Raw genomic sequence first — 11,493 nt, 5'->3', positions numbered from 1 at the left:
TCGTGTAGCTCTATGATCATTTTGTTGGAATGGAGATCTGAGTAGGATAAGCTTGATTTCATTCAAGGTTAGTCGATACAGGAGAGAAATTTCACTTTTGAAACTCATGGAGATTTCTGATTGATCACCTACTTGTTTTCCCCTCATGCGTTTTTCCGTCGTATATTTGCTCGAGACGAGCAAAAGTATAAGTCTGGGGAGTTTGATAACACGATTTTTTCATCTATTTCAAAGCCCATTGTGTAGCATTTTCGCATCGGTTTTGTGCATTATTAGACATTTAGGATCATTTTAGCACTGGGTTTTGTTTCTTCTGCATTCTCTGGTGATTGAACAGATAATGGACGCACTATGGACGTCAGAGGAGCATAATCGAGGACTTCGGAGCATATTGGACGAGAATAGAACGATTAAGGCATTTCCAGCTCGAGTTGCACTTGAACACGGCCATGTCGAGTTTAAACACGGCCGTGCAAAGGCAAGGAAACGAAGATATTCTTTCAGACAATTGACACGGACCGTGTCGACGTCAAATACGGTAGTATCGAGTCGCAACTCACCCGTGTCTAGCCCGTGCAGAAGCGCATAAGTTTTGATCAGACAATTGTCACGGACCGTGTTCTACCTCAACACGGCCGTGTTACGTTTCGAGAAAACTTCCTATTTTTGCATCCGAACTTCCATTTTTAGAAGGAAAAGAAGCCTAGCCGCCAAAGAAATAAATAGAGGACGTCTTGGGCTTCAGAAATCATCGAGAGATCACAGGAAAAGCCAGAGAACTCGAGAGAGAATCAAGACAGAGTTTCCCGGAAGTAGAGATTGAAGAATCGTCGTCGAGAGATCGTTGCGAGTCTTCTTTATCTGTTTCTATGTTTCTTCTTATTGATTTGAACTCGTTTGTTGTTATGGGTAGTGAGTAGTCGTTTCACTGTAGCTAGGGATTTAACCTTGTAGGGATTTGTTTGGTTTTATTTTCTGAGACTACGTTATCGATACTGGGCGGTTTAATTGAATTGAGTTTATTGCTTTTGATCTTCTTGGCCAGTTGATTGATTGATTTTAGATTCTGATTTGCAACGAGAGTTGAGATTAGATTCGGAATGAATTCATTGAATGAATTGATTAAGACTATTGAAAGATAGGTTAATCGGTTTAGGAACTGTGATAGTGATCGATAATGCATTTGATATTTTAATCTATTAGGTTGAGAGATCGATAGGTTAAATTATTAGATAGTGGATTTAGGACTTGAGAGAGCCAAATCTGATATTAGAACTTGATCCCCGATTAGAGTTCGATATTCGTAGATTATCCATCATTAGAAACAATCCCTGCGCGTTAAGGATGTCCCGAAGCTACGGTGGTTTATCTATCTGATTTCCTTTAGTTAGTTCATTATTTTATTTTCGATATTCACATACTTATTTTCGATGAGTAATACAAAAATTAACACATATGCATGCATATATATATATAGAATACTTACGTAGTCTCGAAGCCAAGATGCATAATGTTGTTCCTTCATTCCTTCAAGTTCTTACCCACTTAGATTAGGAGATGTTGTCAAAATATCCTCGTCAAAAAGTCTTAAAAAACATGTTGTTAGCAAATATATAGAACATCTTTTTATATGGAGTTTGTCTCCGTACATTCTTACTCGGACGGTATCTGTTAGTCCCACATGATTTACACTTAACCAATTCTTTTTCTTCACCCCAGTACAACATGCAACCATTTTTGCAAACATCAATCTTTTCATAAGGCATTCCCAAATTCTTCAACATAGCCTTCGTATCATAATACGATTCTGGAGCTTCGTTATTTTCAGGTAAATATTCACGCAACGTTTGACAAAATGAAACCATGCAACTTTCGGTGACATTGTGATCCGTTTTCATACTCATCAATCTTGATGCAAGAGATAAACGTGACTGACCTTCTTTACATCCTTCATAGATAAGATGATTTGTCATATCCAACATGTCGAAAAATCGTTTTGTTTCGACGTTTGGCTCCTCCTGATCTTGTGATGAGTTTTGCTCACATATCCAACATGTCGAAAAACCGTTTTGTTTCGACGTTTGGCTCCTCCTGATCTTGTGATGAGTTGTGCTCAGCCAATGCCCCAGGGAAAGCATCTGTCACCATTTCAACATAAGGATTTCTTACATCTTCATCTACATCATACCTCTGCTCGGGCGCCGAGACATGTTGTCCCGTTGTGATTGTCCGAACTTCTTCTCCATGAAATCGCCAAATATAATAATCTTCCATAAATCCCCTTCGAAATAGATGTTTACAAACATCTTCTGGACTGCGATATTTAAAATTGCGACAACTTGTACATGGACATAACATTTTTCCACGTTCTTGCCACAACGGCTGCATAGAAGCAAAATTCATAAATTGTTCTAAACCATTAATGAATTCTTGCGTTACCTTTTTCGTAATCGAATCAACTCTTTCGTATATCCACTATCGGGACGAACGAATATTCGGATTTGTTGAAGAAGCCTTTTTTAGGAGAATTTTTGGTGAAAGAATAGTAGAAGAATGACTTAGAGAGTGTTTTGGGCGAAAAATGGCCGGATGGTTTAAATAGACAAATATTCCAACGAATGTCCGTTGAAAATCCGTTGAAAATAACGTTACCGTTAAACTTTCCAACGAATATCCATTGGAATATTTGGAACGTTATAACGTTCGAATATTTCCAACGGATATCCGTTGGAATACTTACCGCGTTTCATAATGTTCGGATAATTCCAACGGCATGCCGTTGGAAATTGTCGAACGTTATTTCCAACGGCTGTCCGTTGAAATATGCGTGGAAAATTTCCAACTCAGATATCCGTTGAGATGCCGTTGGAAATTTCCAACAAACAAATCCGTTAGACATCCGTTGGAAATCCGTTAGAAACGCATTGGAATTATTCCAACGGATGCCCGTTGGAAATCTGTTGGAAAAATTACAACCAATACCGTCGTTCTTAAAAAATCGAAGTTACAGACCAAAGAGAGAAATGTGTAAAGGGAGATACGAGAAACAAAAGCCAACAGAAAAATGAGAGAGAATCGAATGAGAGAGACAAGAATGAGAGAGGGATTAGGGCTTCTATGGACTTTAGGATTTTTAATGTGTTTGTCTTAATCCTATGTGGCTGCTTAATCCTATGTGGCTGCTGTGGTGGGCGAAATATATGCCACGTCATTTTTCCGTCGGGGGTTAGAACTACGATTTTATCTGTCATTTAGTTAGAAGGATTTAATTGTCAATATTTACAAAGTATAGGTATTTTTTCGTGACGCGTTTAATTTTTCCTCCATATATATAAGATATGGAATGTCAGGAAATAAAATCATTAATATGATATAGGAACAAGAGTGGATCAAAATAAAAACATATCAAAGTTCAACAGTAGGTGGTCTCACAAATAAGATCCGGCAACATAGTAATGGATATATAGAGAGGCTTGTTCTAAACAGGAGAGTCGACAACTATGCATCGGAGCACTTCACATGAGATCTAGAACGCCCACCAGAGATCTGAACGTGAACTGCCTTGCATTTATTTCCAACTCCAAGAACAAATTCGAATAAGCACGAGTTACTCGTCCCCAGCTTGTGGCTTTTCCGGAACTCCGACCACCCGCTGGTGAACGAAGTGTGCCTGCCCGCAGAATAAACCTTCACCGGCCATTTCTCCCCTTCTTGATCGCAAAGCTCGATTTTTGGCTCGAGCTGTATTCCATGGGCTTTCAGAAAAGCCTTGCTTATACCCTATAAAACAACAAGTAGAGGTGAAGCTAATAGCTCTCTCTAGAAAAAGAGGATGGTACGAGTTTTTCTTTAGAAGAGCTCTTCTCACGGTTAGGGTACCCATGGTTGATGGTTGGGAATCCGCACAGGTATCCAAATCCACGTAAAAGTGTAAATTTTTGTTGGTGCAAGTTGACCATAGGGGTATAATTGTAATGTTGCACCAAAATAGATCTAGATATTATTGTAACTACCCTAAAATTCCAAGGTATAAATGTCATTGTGCATGTCTCCGTCATGCAAAGGAAAAACCCGAATCGAACGTGCGACGGGTTCCTCGCCTTGATTTTCTCATGCACCCGTATCCCCATGGGTACCCGTGAACCCGCAGGTCTCGGGTTTCAGCAGGATGTAATCGGCTTCTCCAAGTTCAAACTCTTCACATTTAATCACAGGAACCGGAGTCATTTCACCCGTTTGTGCCTGACTCGTACCTATGACCGGAGTGCCGAAACTGTTTCTTCCTCCCAGGTCTGGTTTAGATGTGTCTGGTACATTTTCCGGTTCTACATCTGGTTCCTCCTTAACCGGGTGGCTAAAACAGTCTGTGGGGATGCCTGAGTGCTTTTTGAATCCGTCGCTGGCAAACACACTCACGGAGAAGTCGGATTCGCCATCGTAACCGAAGAGAAGGAAATCGCCGTACGCCAAAGCGTGATGGCCGGCGAAGTCACGCCAACCATCTTTCATGCAAAGGCCCGACACCGTTCTCTCGTCCCCCGTAGTGATGGTAACAATCCATGACCTTCCGGTTTGGTCATGCAGAGTTGCTTCATGCGGCAGAGGCTTCTCCAACATGTTGACAAATTCCAGAGGCAACACCTGCACGTTTGTTTCACGTGGGTATATATATAGGGAGAGAGAGAGAGATTTAGAAGCCAGCAAGATTGGTTTTCTACTCATCCATACGTATATACGAGAAGCCACATTGCTAAATCACTCAATCGATAAAAGAACTCATAACTAAATGACATGCAGAACCCAGAAAAAGATTTAAATACTCAGTCGAAAAATCTCTCGGCCAAAATGCAAAAGCGACAAAGAAAAAATATAGACAAACACGTACCAAATGGTCAGAACAAGAGGGATGAACGTAAACTCTGACAAACTCTACAGCCTTAACCATTTTCGTTCTTCAATCAATAAGAGGAAAGAAACATCATGCGTCCTTTTATTTTTAAAAAAAAAATCACCTATGGCGTCTGTCTGAATTCCGACTACTAAAAAACAGGAGAGAGAATTCATGTCTTCCGCTGACATTCGTCAATCCAGGGGTATTGGGAAAAGACGACTCTATTACAACTGGCCAACGGGACCTTGGAGATTAAACTGATAAACGCTCGGGATGAAGCAAGAAAGACGATTCACCTTACCAACATCGATCTCTCTTCCCCGGAAAATCTTGTAAAAACTCCTGATATTTCATTTTGAATAAAATTTATGAAAATTCTTGAACTTTCTGTTGAATCAAGTTTACGCGGGGAATTAGCAAAAAATAAAAAATAAAAAAAAGGGGGGAGGGGGGAAGAGGTTGCGAGTTAGTGCCGTGAAGAAGAGAGATAGCAGTAATTTAGGTTAAAAACTCAAGCCAACCAAATCAATAATTTGAAGAATTAACTACATTATCAGATTAATAATCAAATTAAACCGAATCAAAATGGTTATTTTATTTTTATAACGGCGCCATTGAATAAACATACCTACCTACCTACATAAGTGGGTATATATATACGTAAATATATATACACATATATTATATATATACATACATATTATATATGTATATGTATGTGTATTTGTATGGACCCATTTACAAAGGAATGGATTCACAGAACCTCACTTGTCTAACTAAAAAAATTTTAATTTTTTTTTATAAATTTTATAAAATTTTAAATAATTCTCTACGAAATTTTACATCTCCCCAGTTATAAGTTTTTTGGATCCACTATAATATGTATATATGCATGTATGTGTTACATGTAAGTATATATATATATATATGTATATGTATATAAGAATGTTTATATATATATATTTGCATTTATTTATTTATTAGTATGCAGCGGTAATGTGGAGAGACTTTCTCCGTAGAATTTGCGTTTATCGATGCGATCATGATTTGACGGTGAAGGTTTTTGGTAAAAAGTTTTAAAATATGAGAATATTAATTGTATATGTCCTTTTTTAACCCATAAAATAATATAGGTTTAAATTCGATAATTTCTTTTGGCAATTTGACCTTTTTTTAAAAGGCGGTCTCGAGTCCGCCGAATACCTTCTCGACCCTACTTTTTACCTATTCCCACCAGTTTCACAAACGTCTTCCCTAGCCCCGGAGTCGATGTACGATACTCTCTCTCTACCGTCGGTAACTACATCCACTGCTTCGTCGCTGTCGGTTCCCCCTCGTTGCCTCTCCTTCCACCACTCGCACCTCGTTTCTTGCCTCGCACTGGACCTCGCAGAGCCATCGTCGCCTCGTTGATGCCTCGCCACAGGTTTCGGTCTGCCTCTGTCCCTCGCATCATTGGCTCGATTGGGTCTCACCGTTTCTCTGGGTTTATCTGATTTGTGGTTTAGGGTTTTGCCGATCTCTGGCACCATCGGTCTCTCTCACTCTAACTTGCCTCTATGCCTGTGCTTTGCTTCACTTTTGTTGTCCATATTAGGAAGAAGACAGCAATGGCGGCGACGATGATGATGCCAAAGATCGAAGAAGTGGAAGAAGTCGATGCTGAAATGGGTTTCGCGAGGATTCCAGATGATAGAGAAGCTCTTTTGGCCTTCATGGACGAGCGCGCAAAGAAAATCCAACGACTCAAAGATCATATTACAGTGTACGAGAGAAAGGTCTCTCCCATTCCCTTGTTGTTTCATCTGGGTTTTCACTTCCATTCCAAATTGTATTTATGAAGTTTTGATTTTGGTGTTTTTGGGTAGTTAAATCGGTAGTGAGTCCATTTCCTGTTAGAAAATTTGGATTCTGCAGAGCTAATTGTATACTGTGTTTTCCATAGATTGGTTGGTGGACATTTGGGATTTCATATTCTCGAGGGTTTGATTGATTCTTTGCCGTTGTTCATTGTGACTGATTCAGTTTATATTTTTGTTCGATGTGGTTCTACTTCTTTGCAGGAACAAGCAAACTTCTAAATGTTTTGTATGGGGACTAGAATTTGTTAGATTTCGCACCAATGTTTTCATGTGATTTGTTGTTTTGATTGGCGTTCGAGTTCTTCCAAAAGAGTGGGCTTTGTAGTTGAATTCGCCATGGATTCAGAAGTTTCGAGCTTTTGTTACTCTCAAGGGTGTCTTCCGTGAACCTTGTACATTATTGTTTACCTTATAAATATTGATCTTGTTTTGTTTATTATTGGGTGATGTATGCAGCTTTCTGATGAGGAAAAGTTGATGAGAGATGCAGAATCCAAATTTCTATGCCTTGATCGCCTTCAAAGTGATAACGATATTGCTCCTCTGAACAAGTCTTCCTCTGATTCAGCCAAAACTTCTTCTGCTGGATCAACATCTTCAGAATCAGAAAGCGGTTCTTTATCAAAGTCCAAGGTGTCTAGTGAAACTGGAAGTTTACTTGGCATTAAAGAGTTTTGGACTAAGGATATTGGGGTGAGAACTATGCATGAGACTTCTAGCTCTCGTCTGCGTAGTGAAACATCCAAAAAACCATTTATTATGCTACCACCGCCTCTCAAACGTAAACTTTCTGTTCCGGAACGACCAGAGGAGAATGTGACCAAAGGTCAACCTGCTCCTGGTAATGAATTTGTGGTAAAAGATGATGACAGAGGCAGTTGCCAAAAAGATAACGTGACCCCAGAAGCAAAAAGGTCTTGCAGTATAGAAACTCAAGGTCGTGATAGCCATACTGGAAAAACTTTTGCAAAGCCAAGAATGAGTGCTTCTTCCAATATTTCCAGACAAGTACTTCAACAGCAATCTGGTATTACTGTCACAAAATAACTAATGGAACTATATCTTTGCTTCCCGTTGTGTCTAATCCTACCTTTTTTTCTTACTTTTTTGTTTTCAGAATTCCAAGGCCATGATGAGTTGATCACGCTTATAGGTAGGAGCTCTTTGCCGTCTACAATTCAAAGTCGTACAGAAAGTATGCTTCCAAGTTGCCACTCGAAAAGACTGAGAAGCCTTTCACTCTCTCCATCAAATCACAAGTTGTTCGCGACTAGGTACTTAACCACTCAGATTTGGAAAAGACATTGACATACTAAATTGGATAATGTAGTTTATTAACTTATACCTGTGCTTAATTAATGTCTTCATCTGCTTCTTGTCTCTGTTTTGTGTAACGTTCAGTGCATTGGATGGAGCAGTTAACTTTTGGCAACTTCGATCTGATGGGTAAGTCTGCTTAATATGCTTGATCTCCTGATTATAATATTTCCCGTTGAGAAATCTTTGCCTGTGCAAAGATGTAAATTGTGGAAGCGTAGCTTGTCTCGAAGGTACTCTTTAGCGGTCATAGTGTACACTGTTTCTTTCGTGCATCCAAGTGACAGATAGGTCATCGTAGGTAAGTTTTACTGATATGCATCGGCAACCTGCACCACCTGTCAGCAAACATGTTAGAGATTTCATGTCGTGCTCGTGGATTTAGGGGGATAAGAATGCCAGTCACTCATTCTTGTGAGGCTCTTGACTTGAATAATGCATGTGTGTATTTAATCAATGTGCTTTTAATTCCTGTAAATTGCATTAGGGAATTAAATCTAATTCATCCATGCTTCCTCAATGGGCAGGTCTACAGCATGTCTTTTAAAGACAGTTAACTCTATAGGGCCTGATCAGAAGAAATGGGCTGAAGATATAGCTTGGCACCCACACGAGACTGCCCTTTTCTCTGTGTATACTTCTGACGATGGTCACCCTCAGATATCAGTGCTACATCTGAACGAAGCTAACAAGGTAAAAGCTAAGGTGAAGTTACCTTTTCTTTAGTCTCGTTATGGTATGCTAGCTAGATTGTCTGGGTGCTGGAGAAAAGATTGCCATTTAGTTGGGAATAATTTGAAACTATATTAGAACTTTGATCCTCTTGTCTTTTCGGAACATGGGTTATGCATTATTCATGGAGACAATGGTAACTCTGGTTATGTCTATGCACCTACAGAGTTGCAAATCAGCTTTTATGGAGGACAAACCTCATACCAAGGGTCTTATCAACAGAATCATGTTCACACCATGGAATGATCCTCGTTTCATCACGGGTGGAAGTGACCATGCAGTCGTGCTATGGAACGAAAGACGAGAGAATGTGTGGAAGTCAACACTTCTGCACAGGGATGTCCACACATCATCTGTAATGGGAGTTGCTGGAATGCGGCATAACAATCTTGTTGTGTCATGTGGAGAAGATAGGAGATTTGTGGGTTATGATGTCCAGGAAGAAAAGTTAAGATTCAAACACAAGGTAGATAGCAAATGCACGAATGTACTGCCGAACCCTCGTGACTTCAATCTCGTCATGGTTCATACCAGGTAAGAAAAGTTGTTCCTTTCTCTTGTTTTAGCTTCCTATTTGATCTGTAATAATACCTAGCAAACAGCTCGGATGTCATTGTGTTAACTAAGCCTAGACACGGGTTGTACCCAATACCCATGTTTCGTGTCCGAAGTATCTCATTCTCGGCTTCTCACGGTTAGGGTACCCATGGTTGATGGTTGGGAATCCGCACAGGTATCCAAATCCACGTAAAAGTGTAAATTTTTGTTGGTGCAAGTTGACCATAGGGGTATAATTGTAATGTTGCACCAAAATAGATCTAGATATTATTGTAACTACCCTAAAATTCCAAGGTATAAATGTCATTGTGCATGTCTCCGTCATGCAAAGGAAAAACCCGAATCGAACGTGCGACGGGTTCCTCGCCTTGATTTTCTCATGCACCCGTATCCCCATGGGTACCCGTGAACCCGCAGGTCTCGGGTTTTAAGAAAAGAATGGAACTGGTTTCTTTCCTTTTTGATCATGCTATCGTTTTACCATTTTGTGCAGGCAACTAGATCGGCAGATGCGGTTATACGACATTAGATTGCCGAATACAGAACTATTTTCGTTCGGGTGGAAGCAACAAAGCAGTGAATCACAATCTGCACTCATCAACCAGTCTTGGTCTCCGGACGGTTTATACATCTCATCCGGTTCTGCAGACCCTGTAATACACATTTTTGATATCCGTTACAACGCTCCAAACCCGTCTCACTCTATAAACGCTCACAAGAAAAGAGTGTTCAAAGCTGAATGGCACGCTTCTCTGCCGCTGCTTATCTCCATCTCCTCAGATACATTCATTGGGCTTCACAAGTTGTGTTGATAAACTAGTGTCTAAGACCCCGAAAATCGGGATCTGTCCCGCCAATATCCTTTTTGGGTGTCTGACTTTTCTTTGGTACGGGATGAGTTTGTTTTTTTTTTAATTATCGTTCAACGGTTTTTTGTATGTATTAGAAAATTGGCTGACGGATATCCTATCCACAGGTACCTGCGTACAAGAGCAAATGAATATCTTGTCAACTTATAATATTTACCCTTTTGTCTTCGGGTATGAGTCCGATATCTGAATTGTTTTGGTTTCTGGACACATTAGTTTACTGAATTTTTTGTTACAATTATCATATTTGGATACATTCGATTATTTTATCGAATATTTGTAGTTTGTTACTCGATATCAAATTATAACAGATGAATCCATTGGATGAGTTTGGATACCCAGATGGTTCAAGAAGATCAAATACCTTAAATTGGCTTTGGGCCTTTGAACTGCGTGGTACGAACAGGTTTTGTTCTTTTTCCTTTTTTTTTGCACAGTTGCTTTGTAACGAGGTACACCTTGGATAGCTTTGATTAGAGAGAGGCTCCTATTCTCTTCCCCCCAATTCTCAACCAGAAAATCCCCCCTCCCTTTCCCCCTCCTCCTTTCTTTATACAATCCCCTCCCTAACAGAATCCTCTAACTACTACCAACCCTAAGGAAACAACTAACAAAACAGCCAAACAAATGTCAACACCTATATGCTATCTACACACACAAACAACCACCACACTAGCTGCATACCTTTGCCCCTAATCCTTCTGTAGTACTTATCAATATTCCCCCCTTCAGCTTTAACTTGTCCTCAAGCTAAAATCCTTGATCTCTTTTGGTTGCACCACCAGCTTCATCTTCGGACTCCACCCCTTCTCTCACTTCAAATACCACATATCTTCTCTCTTTATCAGCCCCAGTCTTCCTCTTCTGTTGTGCTGACTGCAACCTCTGTTTTAACTCGTCCAACATTTGTGTTCCCGGTGAATTTGCACCAAATTTCATCACCTCATGGGAATCCACTTTCTGCAGAATTTTCATACCAAACTCTCTTATAATTTTCCCACTTTGATCAAAATATAATCGTTCTCCAACCCACACAGCATCATCCAACCTTTCTCTCCCACTATCCTTACTTTTGTGTGTTATGATGACTACATCCCACCACGTGGCTCTCCTTACCATCTTCCACCCACACCCATCAGGTACAGGTTTTTTCTTATCCATGAATTCTCCATAATCAGCACTTTTGTCTAAATCCCTGTCAACTCGTGTATACAGCCCCTTTTCCCCAAACTCTAAAACTGACCCGGACCATGAATTCACGCCA

At 40.0% G+C, this 11,493-nt stretch overlaps 2 protein-coding genes across 5 annotated transcripts; one reads left to right on the top strand and one right to left on the bottom strand.

The window, feature by feature from the left end:
* Nucleotides 1–3,498: 3,498 nt before the first annotated feature.
* Nucleotides 3,499–4,945, bottom strand: LOC104822792 (putative B3 domain-containing protein At5g66980). The gene is made up of 3 exons (XM_010554139.1): nucleotides 4,886–4,945; nucleotides 4,117–4,641; nucleotides 3,499–3,780 (listed from the first exon to the last, which is right to left on the bottom strand). The coding sequence occupies exons 1-3, from the start codon at nucleotides 4,943–4,945 to the stop codon at nucleotides 3,499–3,501; spliced, it is 867 nt and encodes a 288-aa protein (XP_010552441.1).
* A 1,168-nt stretch (nucleotides 4,946–6,113) lies between these two features.
* LOC104822791 (protein tipD) lies at nucleotides 6,114–10,467 on the top strand. Of its 4 annotated transcripts, XR_773252.1 has the most exons (9): nucleotides 6,114–6,323; nucleotides 6,489–6,669; nucleotides 7,210–7,780; nucleotides 7,871–8,027; nucleotides 8,155–8,199; nucleotides 8,598–8,775; nucleotides 8,969–9,336; nucleotides 9,854–10,247; nucleotides 10,337–10,467. XR_773252.1 is itself a non-coding variant. In XM_010554137.1 (8 exons), exons 1-8 carry the CDS (start codon nucleotides 6,304–6,306, stop codon nucleotides 10,170–10,172), a joined length of 1,833 nt encoding a protein of 610 aa, XP_010552439.1. In that variant the 5' UTR covers nucleotides 6,114–6,303; the 3' UTR covers nucleotides 10,173–10,467. The 4 variants fall into 4 exon arrangements, 3 of the variants coding, with proteins under 3 accessions (XP_010552439.1, XP_010552440.1, XP_010552437.1); XM_010554137.1 differs by having other exon boundaries at nucleotides 6,114–6,317; nucleotides 9,854–10,467; XM_010554138.1 differs by having other exon boundaries at nucleotides 8,598–8,763; nucleotides 9,854–10,467.
* Nucleotides 10,468–11,493: the final 1,026 nt, after the last annotated feature.

The sequence above is a fragment of the Tarenaya hassleriana genome, unplaced genomic scaffold (genome assembly GCF_000463585.1).
Source record: "Tarenaya hassleriana unplaced genomic scaffold, ASM46358v1 Cleome370, whole genome shotgun sequence".
In the NCBI taxonomy this organism is placed as follows: domain Eukaryota; kingdom Viridiplantae; phylum Streptophyta; class Magnoliopsida; order Brassicales; family Cleomaceae; genus Tarenaya; species Tarenaya hassleriana.
Note: the sequence above shows the minus strand (reverse complement) of the source record. Positions and strands in the feature narration are given on the sequence as shown.

Coding starts and splice junctions, on each gene's coding strand:
- LOC104822792 (XM_010554139.1), bottom strand. CDS start 4,945: ATGGTTAAGGCTGTAGAGTTTGTCAGAGTTTACGTTCATCCCTCTTGT. Junction 4,642..4,885: donor CCTCTTGTTCTGACCATTTG/GTACGTGTTTGT, acceptor ACAAACGTGCAG/GTGTTGCCTCTGGAATTTGT. Junction 3,781..4,116: donor GTACCCATGGGGATACGGGT/GCATGAGAAAAT, acceptor GTTGTTTTATAG/GGTATAAGCAAGGCTTTTCT.
- LOC104822791 (XM_010554135.1), top strand. CDS start 6,304: ATGCCTCGCCACAGGTTTCG. Junction 7,781..7,870: donor AGTACTTCAACAGCAATCTG/GTATTACTGTCA, acceptor TTTTGTTTTCAG/AATTCCAAGGCCATGATGAG. Junction 8,028..8,154: donor CACAAGTTGTTCGCGACTAG/GTACTTAACCAC, acceptor TGTAACGTTCAG/TGCATTGGATGGAGCAGTTA.